The 21723-nt window shown below is 44.7% G+C and overlaps 1 protein-coding gene across 3 annotated transcripts in view; it reads left to right on the forward strand.

The window, feature by feature from the left end:
- The window catches only part of Vps13d (vacuolar protein sorting 13 homolog D), a 223859-nt gene that overhangs the window by 5610 nt on the left and 196526 nt on the right, over positions 1 to 21723 (forward strand). For all 3 annotated transcript variants that reach the window (XM_032895015.1, XM_032895002.1, XM_032895011.1), the window contains exons 3-10: positions 9131 to 9208; positions 12593 to 12783; positions 12869 to 12952; positions 15381 to 15497; positions 17582 to 17686; positions 18699 to 18869; positions 19221 to 19321; positions 20533 to 20701. In XM_032895015.1, coding sequence (XP_032750906.1) covers positions 9131 to 9208; positions 12593 to 12783; positions 12869 to 12952; positions 15381 to 15497; positions 17582 to 17686; positions 18699 to 18869; positions 19221 to 19321; positions 20533 to 20701 — 1016 coding nt within the window. The remainder of the gene's footprint in view (positions 1 to 9130; positions 9209 to 12592; positions 12784 to 12868; positions 12953 to 15380; positions 15498 to 17581; positions 17687 to 18698; positions 18870 to 19220; positions 19322 to 20532; positions 20702 to 21723) is intronic.

Consider the following 21723-nt stretch of genomic DNA (forward strand, 5'->3'; position numbering starts at 1 on the left):
TTCCCTCTCCCACTTTCCCCTTTGTTCTTCGAAGGAGACTAGTGGGAAGCAAGAGTGACAATTGGCAGTAGTGTCAAGTTCTTGCTCTGAGACTTGTTGATGTGCCCAGGTACTTGAGACTAAGATAACGGGCTTGGAGAGCACTGCAGCTCGGCTTCCCTCACTAAGAGTGGAGGGTCAGTGGCGTGTTGCTCACTGACGAGATGGAGCTTAAGGCATGCACTGTATCTCTGGACGTACTAATGACGGATTTCTGATCTCAGCACTTCTAGGCAGAATGGATCTTTGTTTTTAAGTGCCAGGTGTGGTGGCACAGACTTTTAATCCCGGCACTTGGGAAATAGAGGCAGGTGGATCTCTGTGAGTTCAAGGCCAGCCTGATCTACATAGTGAACCCTGACTTAAAAAAGATTAAAGTTGCATTTATTTATTTTGTACATTTATGGGTACATATGCCATGGTATGTATGGGGCAGTTAGAGGTCAACTTTTGGGAGCTGGTTCTTTCTCTTCACTGTATTCCAGGGATCCTAGTTAGGCTGGGCAGGAAGCACCTTTACTCTCTTGAGTCATCTCCTTGGTCCATCTTGCTGTTTTTCATTCACTCTGTAGTCCCGACTGAACCCGACACTTACCATGAAGCCTCTGCCAGCTTCAAACTGATGGTGATCCTCCTGCCTCTGCCTCCCAAGTGCTGGGTTTGCAGACATACCACACACAGAGCTTAGAATATGTCTCATAAGAACTATATGCATCACTGCGGTTTTCGGGTAACTTTTCTAGCATCCTCTTTAAGGACTGTTATTCTCTCTGGATTTTAAATCTATGAAATGCAGCTGGGCATGCTTTTTGTCCCAGCACTCTGGAGGCAGAGGTAGGCAGATCTCTGAGTTGGAGGCCAGCTTGTTCTTACAGAGTGAGTTGCTGGGACTAGATAGACCCTGTCTCAAAACAAAACAAAACAAAGCAACGCCCCCCCCAAACCCAAAAAAACCAAAAAAAACTATGGTATGAAACCTTGAGGAATGTTTTTCTTCCAAAGCTGGTGTTAGTTGTGACCCTTTACTTAAGGAGTCCAAAGCACACCACAGTGCATGGAAGCACGACTGTGAACTGGGAGATTGGCTATGGAAAGAGCTGACAGTATTTGCTAGTCTTGACATAGTGGAGTAGTGATTGAGGGCACAGGGTGTTAGACAGCTAAGAGACCCTTGTTTTGACCTAGTAGCAAATATTTACTGTTCTTAAATGTGTGGGGAGATCTAAAGGTGACAGCGTTCAAGTGGCTGGGCTATCATGGATTCCTGTGGTTGGACTGCCCAGAAAGGACAAAAAAGAGAAAAAAAGAAAAATAGACTATTTTCATACCAGACTGAGGTTGTGTCCAGTTGTAACATTTATCGGCAACTTGATCACATTACTCAATTTCTGCATGTGAGAAGTTATTAACCCTTCCATAGGGCTCTCTTGGCATGTAGTGGCTCTCAGTGCAGGTTAGTCCTCATCATCCGTTGTCAGGATGGTCCCAGGATCGGCTGGTGTGTCAGTGGGCAGCTGTGCACGTGTGCTGAAGAGTTAAAATGCCAACCACTGCACGAGCACTTGGAGACAGGTTGCACTTGGCCTTCACTTAGTGAGCACCTGCTGTTGGCAGGGCTCTGCGCTTAAGCTCTGACCCTGCTTTCACCACTTACAAGCTGCCTGTGACTGTGGCAGCCACTAAGGCCTTCTTCACCGTCTCTTCCTCTTTCATCACAGGGCAGACCGACCGCCTGTGACCTCTGGTCTTGCCACTTAACCAGCTCTCAGGGTTCTAAGCAAACTGCCTTTGAGAAACCGATGTACAGGTTGAACATCCCCAGTCTGGGAGATTCTGAAATGTGGAGTATGTTAGTATTGACCAAGCTCAGAAAGCCTGTGACAGCAGGACATCGTGGTTGCATTTTTAATATTTGTAAAAATTAGTTTTCCAGCTGTGGTGCAGTAGTGGCTCAGTGCCTTTAATCCCAGCACTTAGGAGGCAGAGACAGGCAGATCTCTATGAGTTTGAGGCTAGGTTGGTCTACAGATGAGTTCCAGGACACCCAGGGCTACACAGAGAAACCGTGTTTTGGAAAAAAAAAGTTTTTTCTTCACTCTTTCTTCAACCCCCTTTTTTCTTTCTTTTCATTATGTTGATTAATTGGTTGATTGGTGTATGTGTGTGTGTGCTATATCGAATAGGTGGAGGTCAGAAGGTAACTTGTAAGAGTTGTTCTCTCCTTCCACAGTGTGATCCCAAGGATCAAACTCAGGTTGTTCTGCTTGGTGGCAGTTGCCTCTACCCATCCCCCTTCTGGCCCCTGGATTCTTCATATTGCCCAGGCTGACCTCAAAACTGATGTGTAGCTGCAGATGACTTTGAATTTCTGATCTTCCCGCCTCCACATCCCAAGTGGTAGGCTTACAGGTGTGCACACTAACAGTTTGCTATGGCGACGTGGAACTCATGAAAGGGAACGTGTTCTACCTACGAACTACAACCCTGGCTCTGAATATTTGATTTTTGTTTGAGAGTGCTCAACCAGAAAAATTTATTAAAATGAGAAAATCCCCCAAACCTGAAATAATTGAAATTACAAGTATTTCAGATAGGGATACCTATCATGTAGCATTCCTTTGCTTTGTTAGGAAGATTGAATGAGATAATGCATGGCTGGAGAGATGGCTCAGCAGTTCAGAGCACTGGTTGTTCTTCCAAAGGACCTGGGTTCAATTCCCAGCACCCACTTGGCAGCTTGCAACTGTCCAGGGGATTTGATCCCTTCTTCAGGACTCTTCATGCACCAGGCACAGAAGTGGGAAAGCATCTATACACATAAAATTAAAAATTAGAGTGATCTATTAGTTACTGATCTATTGCTCTGAGGAGGCACCATGACCAAGGCAGCTTATAAAAGAAAGCATTTAATTGAGGACTTGCTTACAGTTTCAAAGGGTTAGTCCATGATCATCAAGACAGGAAGCATGGCGGCAGGCAGGCAGGCAGGCAGGCAGGCAGGCAGGCAGGGTGCTAGAGCTGGAGTCAAGAGCTCACATCTCATCTGATCTCATCTGCAGATTGCAAGCAGAGAGTCATTGAGCCTGGTAAAGACTTTTGAAACCTCAAAGCCCATCCCCAGTAACACACCTCCAACAAGGCCACACTTCCCCATCTTTCCTAAACAGTCCACCAACTGGGGAACCAGACAGACATTGAAGTGGCCAGCGGGGGCCACTTTTATTTAAGGCATCACATGTATTTGAAAGATTATTTCTTTTATCTTTCTGAGATTATAATATAATTATATGATTTACCCTCTCCCTTTCCTCCTTCTAAACCCTTCTATATATCTTTCCTTGATCTTTCAAATTCATGGGAAATATATATTTTTAAATTAAAAAAATTATTTACATTGGTGTTCTGTCTCCATATATGTCGGTATAAGGATGTCATCCCTCAGAAGTAGAATTACAGTTGTGAGCTGACGTGGGTGCTGGGATTTGAATAGTCCTTTTAACTGCTGACCCATATCTCCAGCTTGCCTGCCTGCCTGCCTGCCTGTCTGCCTGTCTGTCTACACACACATACACACACACACACACACACACACACACACACACACACACACATTTAATGAGACAATCCGGGGGCTGTGATTGTAGCCTGGTGGTAGAACATTGGCTTTGCAGGAGTGGGTGGGAAATTAGGAAGGCATGAGTTTGAGGCCCACTATTTGGGGGAGGAGGGATAATGATGAAGTACTTGGCACATAGTGAGACCTCACCAAATGGCGGGTCCTGTCACTATCGTTTTTCAGCCTCAGCCTGTAAAGTTCTTGCCTACAACACAGTCATCACTGAATGGCTGTACTTGATGAGCTAGAGGCCATAGCTGGATGTGGCGACTTGCTCCTGTGATCCCAGTACCTGAGAGGATGAGGCAAGAAGGATTGCTGTGAGGTCAAGGCCAGTCTGGGGTATGTAGAGAGTTCTAGCTAGTCTGGTGGCACTGTGAAACTCTGTCCTTAATTACAAAAATTACATTACGTGTTGAAGTGCATAGGAGAGGACCTCTTTGTTTTGTCTGTAGGGCCTGGGGAAAGCTGGGGTAACTTTTGAGTGAGCTGAGAAGGGTTTCAGTGGACTGCACAGTAGTAACCACACTTTACGAGGAGTGGATCTCTGGAGCAGGGACTGGGAGCTTATAGATACAGTGGGATGTTCTGGAGTCAAAGTAAAGGCTTTGTGGGGCAGTGACTGCACATGCCACTTCTTGTTTTCTGAACCCCATTCAGCCTGGTCCTGTAAATAACCTGGAGCAGAACGAAGAGAATCTGGCAGTCCACAGAGATGGCTGGGAAATGCCTGAGTTCACCACAGTATTAATGTGTAGATCACTGGCCAGTGTGAGATAAGGAATTTAGGGGTGAGGCATCCATGAAAAAGCCGGGAAATCAGTGCGTGGCATTCAGGCTTCCAAAGTGTCTACCACCTTTGGTGCTTTGATGCATGAGTCTTAGGAGCAATCCTTCCTAGCAGGATGGGACCTTTCCCAGCAGAGCAGACTGTGGGCACACATTTGAGAGTGTGTGTGTATGTGTCTGTCTGTGTGTCTGCGTGTATTGGGGGGGATACTAGTGTGTTTTCTGTAGTGAACCATTACTGTGTTTTTGCTGTTCCCTAGCTGTTGGCTTGCGTCAGGCTTCTGTTGCTTCTCTTTCCTTTTTCCTCCTGTGTTGTCTGTACTTCAGCCTCTTTAATGTTTTATGGTGTAAGTTCCTTCTACTTCAGAACAGTGCAGTGGCCGGGGATACTTAGGGACCACCTTGCCTTTGTGACTGATTAGCATATGGGAAAACATAGCCAGTCTCAGTTCAAATGAGAAAAGGGAGGGGCAAGGCTACACTGGAGCCCTTAGTTCTCAAGTGCAAGAACCTGCCTTCAATCACTAGTGCTGTAAAAACAAAAACTTAAACTGTATTTGTCTATCTAAAACTCATTTTCACCTAAGGAGAACATTTTCTGATTTATTCTCCTTTATGATAATTTTCTCTCCAACTGTTGAAATAGGTTTATTTTGCTTTAGGTTAGTTTTATGCAATGTGGGACCCCATGTGGGTTCCCCACTCCGTACCCCCCCAGAACAAAAAGACCTCATGCTTGGTTAGAACCTGCCAAACTGCTAGGTTTGATCTGTTCTTTAGAGTCTGCAGAGTCATTTCTCTGGGAAAGTAAAATAAAGAAAGTAAAGAAGACCAACTTCTGTCTTAGGGTTTTACTGTTGTGAACAAACACCCTGACCAAGGGAAGTCTTATAAAAGACAACATTTAATTGGGGCTGGCTCACAGGTTCAGAGGTTCAGTCCAGTGTCATCAAGGCAGGAGCATGGCAGCGTCCAGGCAGGCATGGTGCAGGAGGAGCTGAGAGTTCTACGTCTTCATCTGAAGGCTGCTAGTGGAAGACTGGCTTCCAGGCAGCTAGGATGCGGGTCTTAAGATCACACCCACAGTGACACACCCACTCTAACAGGGCCACACCTTCTAATAGTGCCACTCCTTGGCCCCCATCAGCTTATTCAAACATACGAGGCTATGGAGGCCACATGTAAACATAGCAAAATGCAAAATACATTTAGTCCAACTTTCAGAGTCTGCATAGTCTATAGCAGTCTCAACAATGTTAAAAGGCCAAACTTCAAGGTCTCTTCAGAGATCCATCCAATCACTTCACTGTAATCCCCAAAGCAAGACAGGAAACCAGCTGGGCAAACTCCAAACTCTGCATCTCCATGTCTGATGTCAAAGTGCTCTTCAGATCTCCAACTCCTTTTTCATCTTTGTTGACCAAAACAAATTTCTTTCTCCTGTGCTGGTTCCACTCCCTGTTAGCAGCTTCCCTCAGCCAATAGTCCATGGCTCTGGCATCTCAAACATCTTGGGGTTTCCCAGGCAACTTTAGTGTTACAATTTCTTGTTTCAATGTCTGGGATGCACACATGATCTTCTTGGCTCCTCCAAAGGGGGCCTGGCATCACTTCTCCAGCTCTGCCCTTTGCACTCTAACCTTAGGTTGATCCACTCCACTGCCACTGCTGTTCTTGGTGATCATCCCATGGTACTGGCATCTCCAATACTCTGGGGTCTTCCAATGCAACTAGGCTTCACCAATAGCCTCTCACCCATATAAAGGTTCCACTACCAACCAATAGTGTCATGGACTGGGGGTAATCCTTTAATTCATGGGCCTTTGGGGGACATTAGGATCCAAATGAGGGCAGAGCTGGACCTGGCTGCCTTGTCTTTGCATACCCGAGTTGGAGTCATCATGCATTCTGGCCCTGGCCTTCTGACCAGTTATGCATCAAGGGGCAGAGAGGCCAAAGAAAGATCAATAGGCCTTTGGGTGACTGACTTTATTGTTTGTTTTATTATCTAATCTAATTTATCTATTGTGAAACAGGCTCTACAAAGCCCTGGCTGTCCTAGAACTCACTCTATAGACCAGGCTAGCCTCATAGGAATTCATCTGCTTCTGCATGCCAAGTTTTGGAATAAAGGCATACAATATCATACTCACTTTCAGTTTTATTAACTAAACTATGCTCTCAAGCGTTTTGTGACCTATGCTCAATTATGGATGGGAGAAGGGCATTGCTGAGGGCTGGGACTGGCAACAGTCTGAAGATTCTTGTGTTTTAGCTTCAGGGATTCTGACTTGGGAGATTTAGGGGAGGGTCCAGGGGCCTGCATTGTATCTTAGAGAGTCAGATGATGTCAATCTTGTGAGAACTGTTAGCCTAAGCTGAGGGTCTGCAAATTAGCCATCAGGCCAAATCTGACCTGCTAGCTCAAGATGGCTATAATTAATTAATTAATTGTGGGTAAGTGTTTCTGCACATTCATAAGCGTATAAGTGGTCAGAGGACAACTTTTGGGAGTCTGTTTTCTCCTTGTTCTATATGGATCCTGGGGATTGAACTGAGATTTTTAGGCTTGGCCTTGATTGCCTTCATCTGTTGAGCCATCTTGCTGTCCCCTATTTATTTATTTATTTATTTTTGAGACAGGGTTTCATGTAATTAGTCTAGCCCAGAATTTCCTATACAATTATCTTACATTCCTGATCCTTTTTACTCTAACTTCAAGTGCTGGAATTCTACTCTTTTTTCTTTTTAAAAGACAGAGTCTGTAACCCAGGCTGGCTTTGAACTCATTATGTAGCTGAGAATGACCTTTAACTTCTGATCCTCTCGTCTATATCTCTGGGTTGTGGGGTTACAGGAGTGTACTACTATAGTGTTTTCTTTGATGGGGATTTGTTGCGGTAATAAATAAAAAAGCGGCGGAACCGCTGTCCACCAGCCATTCTAACAGGGCATCCTGTCAGGTCTCCCCACCCTCATTCACAGCTCTCTTGGCTGGTTCCCACCATACCAGGAATACACATCCCAATTCCTTGGTGGGCCCATTGCATCCGGCCACCATATACTCTCTTAAACTCAATTAAGTTACCACATGAAAGAACATGTCACACATTATCTTTGATCTGATTGATCAGATATAATTTGCCCATCTAGACAACACAAAGTCCTGTAAACAACCATCCTTTAAGAATATTCATAATTGGGGTTGGGGATTTAGCTCAGTGGTAGAGCGCTTGCCTAGCAAGCGCAAGGCCCTGGGTTCGGTCCTCAGCTCTGAAAAAAAGAAAAAGAAAAAAAAAGAATATTCATAATAACCTGTAATATACACAGAGAGAAATCTTAACATCCACTGCCATGTTCTCTCAGCTCCCTCCTCCTCACTCCAGTCTCCCTCTTCTCTAAAACTTTTCTCATCCAGTGACAGGCCCCATTCTATGCTGTACCTGCCTTCACCTGCATAGCGATATCATCCTACAGGGATCTGTAGCTGGACTTTGAATGCTTTTTGGGTCCTTCTTTCTTTCACACTTTTCCACCCTTTTCCCACCCTTTTGATGCCCTAATACTAGCTAGGAGAGAACAAAGGATAGAGGGGAAAGGGGTAACATTATTATTAAACTACTTCCTGCTGATTAGGGGCATCGTGTTCCTTGAGTCGAGTTTGATCTTTGTCATGAGGATATCTTATTTGTTCTTGAATAGCAACACTTAACAAACTGCAAAGAATGACTACCAACATGAACCACCCACCAAGTGAAAACAACCCATCACACCTCTCAAGGTCCTAGCATTTATTTACCCTCAGAAAAGTCCCCAGAGTTCCAAAGGTCACACAGTCGCAGAAACTGCTGCTGGCAAAATCATGGCCCTGCTAGAGCACGAGGCAAATCATGGTCAGCTTCTGTGGACGATATGAAGCAGCTCTGTATCCCACACCTGGGATTAAAATGAGACCAAATTCTTTTAAAATTTCTGTGTTTATTTTTTAAAAAAACCAAAATGCCAAAATTGTCACTACAGGGATCAAATCCAGGATTTTGTGAGTGTTGAGTGACCATTTTACCAACTAAACTAAACTCCTAGCTGTCTTGTTACGTTTTAAACCTTCTTTGAAAAAATAAACAAGCTGGTCATGTACCTTTAGTGTTGCTACTCAGAGGGTTAGAAGGGGGATGGTACACGCCCAGAAGCTTGAGGTCAGCCTGGGCAACACATTGAGACCCAGAGTCAAGAAAGGAAAGCAAGTGCCGGCAAGATGTTCAGTAGGTAAAGACACTTAAAACCTGAGTTTTATCCCTGGAACGTGCATGGTGGAAGGAGAGAGCTGATTCCTGAAAGTTGTCCTCTGACTGACCACATATACTGCTCCCCCCCACCCCCACAAGTCTAATAAAAAACTTAAAGAAGAAGGAATTAGAAAATGGCAGTTGACATGAAATAGAGCTCGACATGTAGCATGTTTACTCTCTGGCCCATCACAGACATAGTAAGGATCTTGCCTACATTGTTCAGGCTTCTACACTTCACTGTCCTGTGTGCTTCACAGAGGGCAGTCAGATCAGTGCTACAGACAAAACTCTCAGCTGGTGCTGGCATTGCCATGGCTGCAACCCTCAGTGTTGTGTGCACAGCCAGCAGATCAGTCTTTGTTGGATGAACATTTATTTCATGGTGTTTTGTTTTTAGGTGCTGTTGAGTTAGAAAACCTCCCGTTAAAGAAAGATGCCTTGAAAGAACTGGAATTGCCCTTTGAAGTCAAAGCTGGTATGTGGAACCAAAGGAGGGAGGAGGATTGGGGATCAAGGTGTATCAGTCTCACCCAAGCGCAGGCGGATCTGTGAGATGGAGGCCAACTTGGTCTATATAACAGGTTGCAGGCCAGCCAGGACTGTGCAGTGAGACCCTGTCATAAACAAACAGACAAACAAACAAACAGACAGACAAATAAAACCTGCCTCAGAAAAGTCAGGGATTGGGTTAGGGATGGAGTTCAGTGGTAGAGCATGTGCCTAACATGTACAGGACCTGGGATTCTATCCCTAGCACACACAGGCATGCACACACGCATCCTTAAACCCTCTTGTACACACAGAAAACCACAAGATCATAATAGTATCTATATGTCTTGTATTTTTACAACTGGTTTTATACTTTTATGTTTATATATTTTTATAAACTTCTACAAAAGAATATATGTTTATATACTTTTTATAAACTTTTATGTTTATATTTGTGTATATGTGCATGTCTTTGCACTAGCAAAGACACTGACAGTTTGGAATCTGAAAACCTCAAGAATGCTGACACTGGTTACTTCCAGAAGATGATTCTTCAAACATTGAAGGATTAAGAGAAACTCTTTGGGGGAAAATTGACAGTTTTCTAATATTTGTGAAAATCTAATTCTTTATGCCTTTTCGTTGTTGTAAAAATATAAAAAATAAAATGCTGTCTTTTATCCCCTACTTGGTCGGGCACCGCAGTGCCTCAAGATATCTGCTGGATATCTTAAGTCTCAGTCAGCAGAGCCTCTCACCCGCTCTGCTCCATTCCATGTCACACTGCTGAAGGCCTCTCTCCAAGCCTGGCAGCAATCTCTCTACCTATCTAGTTCCCAAGGCAGGTTTCCCTGCCAGAAACACACAACTCTGAGGTGGCCCAGACCAGCCGCCCCACACTCCATTACGCTTAAATCTACACATGAAAGAACACACAACACAATAACCTTTGACCCAATTGATAAGATATAATTGCCCACCTAAACATACAAAGCCCTGTGCACATCCATCCCTCAGGAACACTCATAACAACCTGTAAAGGTGCAGCGTGGAATCTCAGCCTCAGCCTCCACGTTCTCTTCTGCGCTTTTCTCATCCCTCCTGTCTCTTCCTCCTTTCCGTTCCAGTCTCCTCCCCTTCCCTCAAACTTTTCTCCCGCCCACCCTTCCTTCTTGTCCAATGACAGGCCTCCTTCTATCCTGTACCAGCCCTCACCTGTACTTTACAAATTCAATGGGGAGAAGGTTCTGACGAAGTCACCTGAGTCCTGAGTAGTGACTAGCCTAGCGGTCCTTGGGGCAGCAGAATTAGCATCAAATTACAGATAACTCCAGGGCAAACCACAACATCTTTTGTGTTATCAAACTCGTCCTTGTTTCTTACAAAAAGTCAGTAAGATGTGTGAAGTTCTGTTTTGCTGTCAGAATGCTTCATATCCTTTTGCAAACTCCTTCAGTACTGCTTCTGTGGCCTGGCAGAGCAGAACCTGCCTGTAACCAAGCCTTTGGGAGGGAGAAGGAAGGTCAGGCATTCAAGCCCAACACGGTATGACCTTGTCTCAAACCAAACAAACAAATAACTGACACTCTACATTAATTCAAATGGGCTTCCAGGTTTGGTTATAAGTCATATTTTCCTAGAGAAAGCTAATTTTTCATGATTTTTTTTATAAAATAATAAAAATTTTCTCTGCCCCTATGGTGCTAATTGAACGTAGGACTTTGTACATGTAGAGCAAGTATTCTATCGCAGAGCTCAGAATGCGCCTATATTCTTAATTTGCTCTTAGACTAGGCTGTCAGTCATTTAGTATTATCATTAGCAATCCCACTGGGAAGACCGGGGTAATAGCCCAGTGTAGAGACTTGCTGAGCAAGCATGGATATATGAGGGCCTTGGCTCCTTCCCCAGAGCCACACACAACGGAAAACACCGTTCTCAATGCTCCACTGTTAACCTTGAGTTTTGAGACAAAGTCTCACTATGTAGCCCTGGCTGGCCTGATGCTCACTATGTAGATCAGGCTGGCCTGAAACTCAGTATGTTACTGGGCTGGCTTCAAACTCACAGAGATCCTATCTCTGCCTTCCAAGTGCTGGGATTAAAGGCATGTGCCACCATGCTCAGTGAGATGTCTTTTATTATCTAGAGCTTAAAGGCTTGGCTAAAACAGAAGTTGGGGAGTAAGCATATGCTACAGGCAAGGTAGCTGAGCCAAGTTCTTGTGAGCATTAGGTTTCTTTATCCATACACTGTGTTTACAATGGGTCTGGTCAAGGTTAGATATGTAAGCATGATAATCCCAACAAATACCTACCAACCAGCCAGTTATTAACAAGAGATGAGTTCTGTGGCCAGGCTCTGCAGGTGGGTACCTTTGATACCTCTTAGGAATTCAAGATTGGTCCAGTGGGAACCACGTGTTTCCATAGTAGATAATCTATATTGGATATGAAAAAAACTCCGTGGGCATTTTCTAGCTTAATTCATTGTAGCTGATTGTCTTAGTTATGGCTTCACTGCTATGAAACGACATCATGACCAAGGCAACTCTTTTTTTTTTTTTTTTTCTCCCAAGGCAACTCTTACAAGGACAACACTTAATTGGGACTGGTTTATAGGTTCAGAGGTTCAGTCCATTATCTTCAAGGTGGGAACATGGCAGCATCCAGGCAGGTGTGGTGCAGGAGGAGCTGAGAGTTCTACATCTTCATCTGAAGGCTGTTAGCAGAATCGTGGCTTCCAGGCAGCTAGGATGAGAGTCTTAGAGCCCACACCCACAGTGACACACCCACTCCAACAGGCCACACCTTCTAATAGTGCATGCCATTCCCTGGGCTGAGCATATACAAACCATCACATTGGTTCTTTTTAATTAATTACTTTATTTTAAGGTGGCTCTTACAGATCCTACACTTGTTTCACATATGTAGGAACCTGAATGGCTAGCCTTGAACTCAGTTTGTGATCCAGGCTGGCTTTACCTTGCCATTCCTCTGCCTTAGCCACCTGAGTGCTGGGATTACAGACCTGCACCACTACACCTGGCTTGCTCTTTTGTTGATTATTGACTTTTTAATTTTTTCTTCTGATGCTGGTGATGGAACCAGGGCCTTGCACTTCCAAGGCACAAGTTCTGCCAGAGCTAAACGTCACGCTCCAAGGTGCTCCTGCTGGCCTTGGACTTATCATTCTCCTACCTTTGTGTCTGTATCATTTCCTACATGCACCACCACACTTGTCAGTTTTTTATTTTTTAATAAAATAAATAATGGTAAAAGCAATCTGTGTGCCTTAAAGGGAGCTAGAGCTACTTTGAGAAACCTGAGGAATGTGCATGTGTCTAATGAGAGGACCCTTCTCCTTCCAGGCTTGATTGGGAAAGTGACCCTCCAGATTCCTTTCTACCGCCCCCATGTGGACCCTTGGGTGATCTCCATATCCGGCCTCCATGTGATTGGTGCCCCTGAGAAAATCCAGGACTTCAATGATGAGAAGGAGAAGTTACTGGAGAGGGAGCGTAAGAAAGCTCTGCTTCAAGCCCTGGAGGAGAGATGGAAGGCAAGGCCCTGTGCTTTGGGGGCGCCTGTGACATCCCCAACAGTGAAGCACTGGTCTCTGCTGACACGGGCTCTTTCCTTTGCAGAGTGAGCGGCGGCAGCAGAAGGGAGAATCATACTGGTATTCAGTCACTGCCTCGGTCGTCACGAGGATTGTGGAGAATATCGAGGTGAGTCCTGTCACCTCTATGAGGGCTATGAAGGGTTTCTGAGGTTTCACTGTGTTTTCGCTTCCGAGTTGCTTGTTTCTTGTGGGTTTAGCTGGTGCAGTGCTGGGGGCTGGCTGTTCAGGTGTGCCTTTTTAGATGTTGTTGCCAAAGGGAAAAACTGAAAGGCAAGTCCTGGCTTGTGAGAGCGACACAGGTCTTTCTTGCTATAGCTGGTGTGAGTAGGCGTTTTCCATTTCACTGCCCCTCCCCTTACCACACTTTCTTTTTGAATGTTGGAATCCCACTTGCTAAAGGATTTCTTACTTCAGAAGCCAAGTTATTTAGGTCTGGATGACTGGTTTCTGGGCAAGTCATCTAACCTCTCTGGTCATTGCGTTTTCATCTGCAAAATGAGAGAGGTGGGGTCCCCACTGCTTAGTGTGTGAGCTGTGACCTTGCACTGATGTGTCGTACTGCGTTTAATAGGCTGCAGTGCAGTGTGTACGTGTTTGACCATTAGGAGTGGGATCAGGGCATATGTGCACAATGCTTTATGTGCAGGTGTGTATATATTTTCTACAACAGGAATATTTTTTCTTATAAAACATTGTTTTTTGCATTTATTTATTTATGAGGGAGGGGGAGGTAGGGGTACATGTGGAAGTAAGAAGATTCCTTGTGACATTTGGTTCTCTTTTATTCTGTGGGTCCTGGGGATCAAACTCAGGTCCTCAGGCTTGGCGGCTAGCACACTTGCCTGCCTAGCTTTTTGCTGACCCCAGAAATGTCTTTCTCCAGAGGGCAACTTATCTGTAGTGTAATCACAGGAATGGTGGGGCCTCTGCTTGGGGGCGTTGCTGGTTGTGAGCACTCTCAGAGAAGCTAACTGCATGAGTGTGGCAAAAAGACACGCCGCCTACTGTGTACTCCTCCACTCCTCGTCCTCCGGGTCTTATATCTTTTCTGTCTCTTCTTCCTCGATGGTCCTGAGCCTTGGAGGGGGTAACGTTGTACTTGTGCCATTTAGGACTGAGCACCCTAACCATCATTTTTAAACAAAGTTTTCGTGTGTGTGTGTGTGTGTGTGTGTGTGTGTGTGTGTGTGTGTGTGTGTGTGTGTGTGTGTGTATGTACATTTGGAAGTCAGAGGACAGCTTGCACAATTTGGTTTTCTTATACATGGGTCCTAGGGATTGATCTCAGATCATCAGTCTTGGTGGCCAGTGCCTTTACCCATGGGGCCACCTCACTGGCCCATATTATGATTTTGCCATCAATATTAAGCACTGGTTTCCTCACGTTGGCCTCAATACCGTGATGGTAATATTAGTATGGTGATAACTTATTGTTTGACTTTCTTTTCCCCTTTTCTGTGGTGTGTGTGGTTTATGTTTGTGCATGCACACAAGTTTGCAGAATATGAAGGCCAAAGCAGTGTATCAGGTGTCTTCCTCTGTTGCTTTCTACCTTATTGCCTTGAGACAGAGTCTCTGCTTGGGTTACAGCTTACCGTTTTTACTGGCTGATCTGATCACCAAGGTTCTGGGATCTGTCTGTCTCTGTCATGTCAGTGCTGGCATTACAGGCAAGTGTAGCCGCCATCCATGCCTGACTTTCTGTGTGGGTGCTGTAGACTTGAACTCAGATCCTCATGCTTGCAAAACAAGAATTCTTCTCACCGAGTCATCTCCCTGGCCTTGTTTGTATTTTTGTAATGGCTAATGAAGCTAAACAAACACTTTTCTTGGCCACATACGTTTATCTTTTTCCTCCGTTTTGTAGTGCCGAGGGCTAAATCCAGGTCCTTGCATATGGTAAACACGCACTCAACTTTTGAGCTATGTACAGGCTCCATTATTATCTTTTACCCACCAAAGCAGAGTATCTTCTCTCACTCACAGGAGTAAGAATTAAACACATATGGAGATTCACCCAGACCTTATGAGTCTTACAGGTGTTCCTGGGCTCAGATTCCTAGAAAGAGAAGAAAAGCAGGAGCAGTTATGTTGATTCAGTGGTGTTATTCATTTGTTTTCTCTCTCCTCTTTAAAAAAATCAATTTATAGTTATTATTATATGTGTGAGCGTGGTGGGGGTATGTGCACAGGTCAGAGGACACTGTGGTGTCTGTTTTCCTTTCATATTTATGAGGGTTCTGGGCATTGAACTAATACTGCTAGGCTTATGTGGCTGTGACCATCTCTCTGGTCCCTGGTATTGTTGTGGTTAAATGTTTACATTGTCTTCTGGAAAGGCTTGATTACAGCCTTCCTGACGTAATATTCATCATAATGATCTGTTATTCTTGAGTGGTTTGTGATCATGTTACCTTGGAATTTTCAGCACACTGATATCTGTGTGTAGATGCCCTCTGTCCTTGGCCCCCACGTATAGGATTTTACCGGCAAGAATTATCTAAATATATTTTCCCTTTCTTTCCCCTTTGCAGTTAAAAATTCAAGATGTCCATCTGCGTTTTGAAGATGGTCTGACCAATCCCTCTCATCCTTTTGCGTTTGGCATCTGCATTAAGAATGTTTCCATGCAGAATGCTGCAAACGAGCCTGTGAGTATGAATCTGACCCCAGACGAGAGTAGAACTCCATGCTGGGCGGCCTGGGCTCCGCCCGCTGTCCTCGAGTGCATGTGAGCATGTGCTGCTACTTCGCCTTGCTGTGTGTGTCTTATGTGTAGGTAACTAAAGTTAACTTACTGGGAAGAGGAAACAGTTGCTTTCATTGGTCTATTCCATCGCTTTGGTTTTATACATAAAGAAGCTGAGGTGGGAGGAATCTCCTTCTGTTCTCAGTTTCACTCTGTGCCTGGGAATGTCTGTGACAGGTTCCACGCTGTCTCTTTTCGTAAAGCCATTATGTGTCACGTCTGTGGTGCTTTATACTTGCCTGATAAAATGCTGATTCTCCATATACACTTGGTTGGGTTTTTTTGAGACAGGGTTTTATTATCGTCTTCCAGGATGGCCACCATCTTAATTGTATTTCCTGTTCTACAGTCAGATAACACCCCACTCCATAAAATAGAATAAATGACGTTGTTGTTGTTTAAGACAGGGTTTTTCTGGGTAGCCCTGGGTGCCCTAGAACTAGCTCTGTAGACCAGGCTGGCCTTGAACTCACAGAGATCTATCTGTCTCTGCCTCTGGAGCCCAGGGTTAAAGGTGTACACCACCACAGCTCTGCAAGAGTAAATGATCTCTTGGGCAGGGCCATGGAGGTTGACATTGTCAGCAAATACAGTAAAACTTGGCAGCTTATTTCAAAGTTTGAGATGGCCTCATAGAGCATAGGCCAACCTTGATTTGTAATTTACTACATAGCCAGATATCTCTTTAGATTTCTGGTCCTCTTGTCTTCTTTACTTTCCAAGTTCTGGGAATTACATGTGTGCCCACCACATGCCAGGCTTAGAATCCTTTAATTTTTGTTTCCTAGGACAATTGTTTAAAGGCTTTTGAGCCTTTGTGTGCTTGTGCATCTGGGACCCACTTCAGGTCTCTGCAGGCACTGACTACATACAGTGTACAGACACTCATTCAGGCAAAAATCTCCATTCATATAAAATATAAGCAGGATGTGGTGGTACATGCCTTTAATCCCAGTACCCAGGAGGCAGAGGCAGTCAGATCTCTAGTCTGGTCTATATGGTGAGTTCTAGGCCAGCCAAGGGCTGCCTAGTGATGCCCTGCCTCAGAACAGAACAAAGCAAAGCAAAGCAAAGGAAAACTGAAGGTAAAAACAAGAAAGCTGTAGCACTGTATCCTCTGCTTCTGGAGAAATGTGAAACTAAGAAGCCAGAGGCTTCTGAAACTCTGAGGATCAGTGCGTCCTCACTACCCTCCACTTAATGGTTCCTTGTCCTACAGATGCCGCGTGCTGGTCTCTGTGTCTAGATTCGCAAGTCCTTCTCTCCTGGGTCCTTTTCTTTTTACAAAGACCCCATTCATTCACTTTGCCTACACTCATCCAGCATGGCTTCGCATTAACCTGATTCTGTCTGCGCAGACGGTGTTTACAAATAAGGACATACTCATCCTTGTGGTTGATGGGGACTTCTTGGAAGAGGACACTGTCCGAACTGATAACCCTTATAATATTCCAAGATAGTTTCTCTATACTTACGTGACTTCCACTTCAGATACGTGTTCATGCACATGTACCCATACTGTTTCTCTGCCATTCAAGAGTTCTAGTTCAGAAATACAATCACTGTACCCTGAAGACATCAGGCCTTTTGTGCTGATTTACAGGTGTTTTGATACTCATCTGCCCAATGCTATTTTCTGTTTGTTTGCTCATAGCATCTTAGATATCCATTGCTGCTTCTGTATAACTAAAAATATTTGTGCATGCTGATATTGCCAATTGATTGTATTTATTTATTTATTTAATACATACTTACTCATTCAGGTGGGGCCTTATGTACCTCTGGCTTTCTTGGAACTCACTACCAAGGCTGGCCTTGAACTCATAGAGATCAACCTGCCTTGCCCCTTAGTTTAAGCTGTACAAGAGTAGACTGTTTTCCTTCAGGATTGCATCTCTTGCCCCTTGCAGAATGCCTGATGTGTAAACAACAGTTATATCTGAAATTAAAGGCCATCATCCTGTTTCTTCCCCTTTCTTCTCTCAGGTACAGAAACTAATGCGAAAAAAACGATTAGATGTGGCTGAGTTCAGTATCTACTGGGATGTCAATTGCACTTTATTGGGGGATTTGCCTCAAGCGGAGCTGCAGGTATGTTCTGCTTTGGGGCTTCCGTGTAAGATGGCTTTGAGGCTCATGGTGCAGCGACCCTGGTTTGCAGGCGGTTGTCCCCTGTGTCCGTGTCGACAAGCATCTTCTCTCTTGAGTCTGCCTGAGGAGCTTCTCGTGTCTGAAGGTTTCAACTTCAGATGCACACTAGCTTGTGTGTTTAACTTGGATCAGGTTACTTGGTGACTTTTGTTCATGTGTCTCTTTTTCATGTAAAGTTATTTTTTTAATTTAATTAATTATTAGTATTTAGTAATTACTAATTTAACACATTCAGTTAATATTAATAAAATTATAAATACCAATGGACTTAATTATTAATAGAAAGTTTAATTATTAAATACCAACTAATTTAATGTTCAATTAATAAATATATTAATTAAATTAATTTTGAGGCAGGGTCTCTCTACGTAGCCCTGGCTATCCTAGAATTCAGCTATGTAGAACAGGCTGTCCTAGAACTCACAGAGATCTGCTTACCTCTATCTTCCAAGTGCTTCTACTCATTAGCATACATGCATTGCCATGCGCAGCTGAAGTTCTGTTTTTAAGATGTGTCCGTGTGTCTAATTCCTTGCTTACTGCTGTGTGCCTGTGACACACAGTGGCCAACATTTTGTTGGTCAGTTGGAACTGAACATGAAGGTTTTGAGTGAACAGAGCAGGGCATCAGGTCAGTTTTTTATGGAGGGGTCATCCTGCTTGGGTTTCTCCTTAAACATTACCATGGTGGTATTCCTTTAAGACACTTATATGGATAGACAGTGTCACTGCTTGGGAAGGACTGAGAAAAAGCCTAACTTAGTCTTTTTGTAAAGAAACTGTAGGTACTTTAGTGAAATGGAGAAAAATGGTTCATTTCCCCAGTTCCAGGTGGTATAAAGTGGATTAGGTAACATTGATGCTATGACCGAGTCCATGGCTGAATTCCCAGTACTGTAGAAGGTGACAGACAGGAAGTTGGTCTGTGTATAGCCAGTGTTCTGTGACACAGGAGGCCATGGCCAGGAGCATGGAGAGTCGCAGTCACCACTACATCTTGGAGCCTGTATGCGCATCTGCCCTCTTGAAAAGGAACTGCTCCAAGGAGCCTCTGAGGTCCCGGCACAGCCCGAGGATTGAATGTGATATTCAACTGGAGACCATTCCCTTGAAGCTGTCTCAGGTACCATGTTCTTTCCAGAGGCTCCGGTCCCCTGCTGGGAGCTGGAGCAAAGGAAAACCTGCCCCAGGGCAGTGTCCTCAGCATTGTTAGACCCCAGGCTGTTAGGTGTAAACCCACGTGGCATCATATGGGGAAACTGAGCTCAGGCCCACTTTATGTGGATTTTGGTTGGGTACTTTTTGGGTGCTGAGCAAGGAACATGGGAGAACTGAGGCCATCAAAGTGCCTCCTGCTGATGCTTCGGTCACTGGAGTCCATCTCAGCAGATTAAGTGATGACTTGTTCTTGCGGTCTTGACTGAGCCACAATCCCCAATTCTGTCCTAATCCAGTATCTCTTACTCTAACAAAGCTGCAGTACCGGCAGATCATGGCATTCCTCAAGGAGCTGGAACGAAAGGAGAGGCAGGTGAAATTCCGGAAGTGGAAACCCAAAGTGGCCGTGTCCAAGAAGTAAGGGCGCCTCTCCGCGTCACCCATAAAGAGTGCATGCTCCCCCTGCCCCTTCTGTACACGTGGCTGTAGAAGAAAGGGCAGTTTGGTTTAACTTTGATGCAGTTAGCGAGGTTTTAACATGTGTGACTGTATTACCCATAAGGAAATAGAAATAGAAAAAATATTTGGGACAAAAAGGGCACGAAGGCCTGTTGTTATTATTGATTTTCTTGTTGTATCTCTGCTGCGGTAAGAGCCACCCTGGGAATGAGGGCAGGGAAACTCAGAAGACCTGGCTTTCACTCAGCAGGCAGAGCGCTGTTGCGTGCTGCACTTTCTTGTGTGCAGCACCCTTCAACCCCCTTAGTCTGTCCTTAGTCTGTTTGGCTGCATTATGTAAGCTGCGTTCTCTGGCTTCCAGAGCAAACATCGATTCTCTTCCTTAAAAATATATTTGAATTTAGATTATGTTTAAGCTTATGTGTGTATACACATGAAAGCAGGAGCCCATAGAGGCGGGGAGAGGGTATAGATTGAAGCTGGGATTAAAGGCCATTGTAAGCCTCTGTGGTTCCTGGGAACTGAACTCTGGTCCTCTCTAAGAACAGTATGATTTATTTGTGTCAGAGTCTTTTTATGTAACCCTTGATGTCCTGGAACTCTCTATGTAGAGCAGGTTATCATCAAACTCCTGGATCTGCCTGCCTTTGCTTCTTGAGTGGTGGGATCAAAGATTGTGCCACTATGCCCAGCCTCAGCATGTGCTTTACTGCTGCCATTTCTTCTGCCCTGTAAAGCCTCTCTTCATTTATAGTGATTAAGTGTGACCAGTCTGACTTGTTAAAGCTTTTAGAAGACCTCACGTATTTCCATGTATGTCTTCAGTTGACATCTGTAATGGTCAAATGTGTGGTGATTGTGTCAAGATGGCGCTTGCCTTACTGCCAGCAGAGATTTCCTCCCTGGAGAGGACTGCTCTGGTGAGGACTGTTGGTTACATGCTGTGCTGTTATTGACACACACTGTGTACTTCAGTGTTCTTTGGCAGCAGGTTCACTCTTCTGCATATTGAGTTTAGCTTAATGTTAAAATGGACCCAAGACAGAGACAACGGGGTAATAGGAGAAATTTACTTAGTCAAGGGCGAGCAGTGTTCTGGGTTGTCCTGGATGAAGAATATTGCCCTGGTTTTTCCGGAAGGAGTAACATACTGTCCTCCATTGTTGCAGCTGTCGAGAATGGTGGTATTTTGCCCTGAATGCTAATTTGTATGAGATCAGAGAGCAGAGGAAGTGCTGTACCTGGGATTTCCTGTTGCATCGTGCCCGAGATGCTGTGTTTTACACTGACAGATATTTCAACAAGTTAAAAGGAGGCGTGCTGTCTGCAGATGACAAGGTGAGTGGACTACTTGCTTAGTGTTTTTTTCTTGGTGTGTTTTTTTCTTGGTTGGTTTTGAGACAGCATTTCATGTAGCCCAGGCTGTCCTCAAGATTATGTGCAGTTGAGGCTAGTTTTGAAGGCCTTATCCTCCTGCTTCTACTTCCACAGTCCTGACATTACAGGCATGAGCCACTACACTTAGCTAAGAATGTTCTCTCACAGGTTGAAAAAAGCAGCTGAGTCTCTGAAGACGTAGGCAGTGTCAGGCTCAGTAGAGTTGGGACTTCTTGGAAGGTAGTGAGCCTCATCTTGGCCAGAAGTATGCTTCATCCTGCTCCCTGAGGGGATGCCCATGATCTTGCCAGGCCACTCCTGGTGCAGTTTTATGTATGTACCAGGGAGAATTTCATGGACTCATCAGTGTTTCTTCCAGTCCTGAACCTAGTCTTAGTCTTTGACTAATTTTTGTGGATTTTGGCCTGCATTTTCTGTAATCCTAGTTGACTTGATTGACCTTGGACTTCTTGGTGATAGAGGTAAAGCCAAAGCAGGTACCCCAGGTGAGAAGGCGATTCTTATCTGAGTCCCCTGCAGGCTAGATACCCTAGAACCAGCCCTGCCAGGTGCCGGTCTCCACCTCACCCCTTCCTGCTTCTGTCTTTTCTTTCCCAGTGAAAGGGAAGGCAATTGGCTGCTTTGCTCCTTCACTGTTTTGCTTCTGTGACCATTCTCTACATTATGGCTCAGGTTATTTTTGATGGATGGTTGCTTTTGTTGAACTTTATAAGAAAAAAGGAACAGTTCTCTACTGGATGATCCCCAGCAGTCAAGCTGAACCCCTGAATTCTCACCCTTCCTGCTGCAAGCTGAAGTCATGGTCCTCACTTGCCTATTGCTGTGTTCAGTGGTGTCTGACATGACTACTGACAATGGGTACCTTGTGAAAAGGATGGGCTACATCAGACATTTTGTTCTGAATAGCTTTCTTGAAGGCAGAGGCAGGATACCTTGAGAAAGGATCTGAATCATCACTGTTG

Source organism: Rattus rattus, chromosome 1 (genome assembly GCF_011064425.1).
Source record: "Rattus rattus isolate New Zealand chromosome 1, Rrattus_CSIRO_v1, whole genome shotgun sequence".
NCBI classification, from domain to species: domain Eukaryota; kingdom Metazoa; phylum Chordata; class Mammalia; order Rodentia; family Muridae; genus Rattus; species Rattus rattus.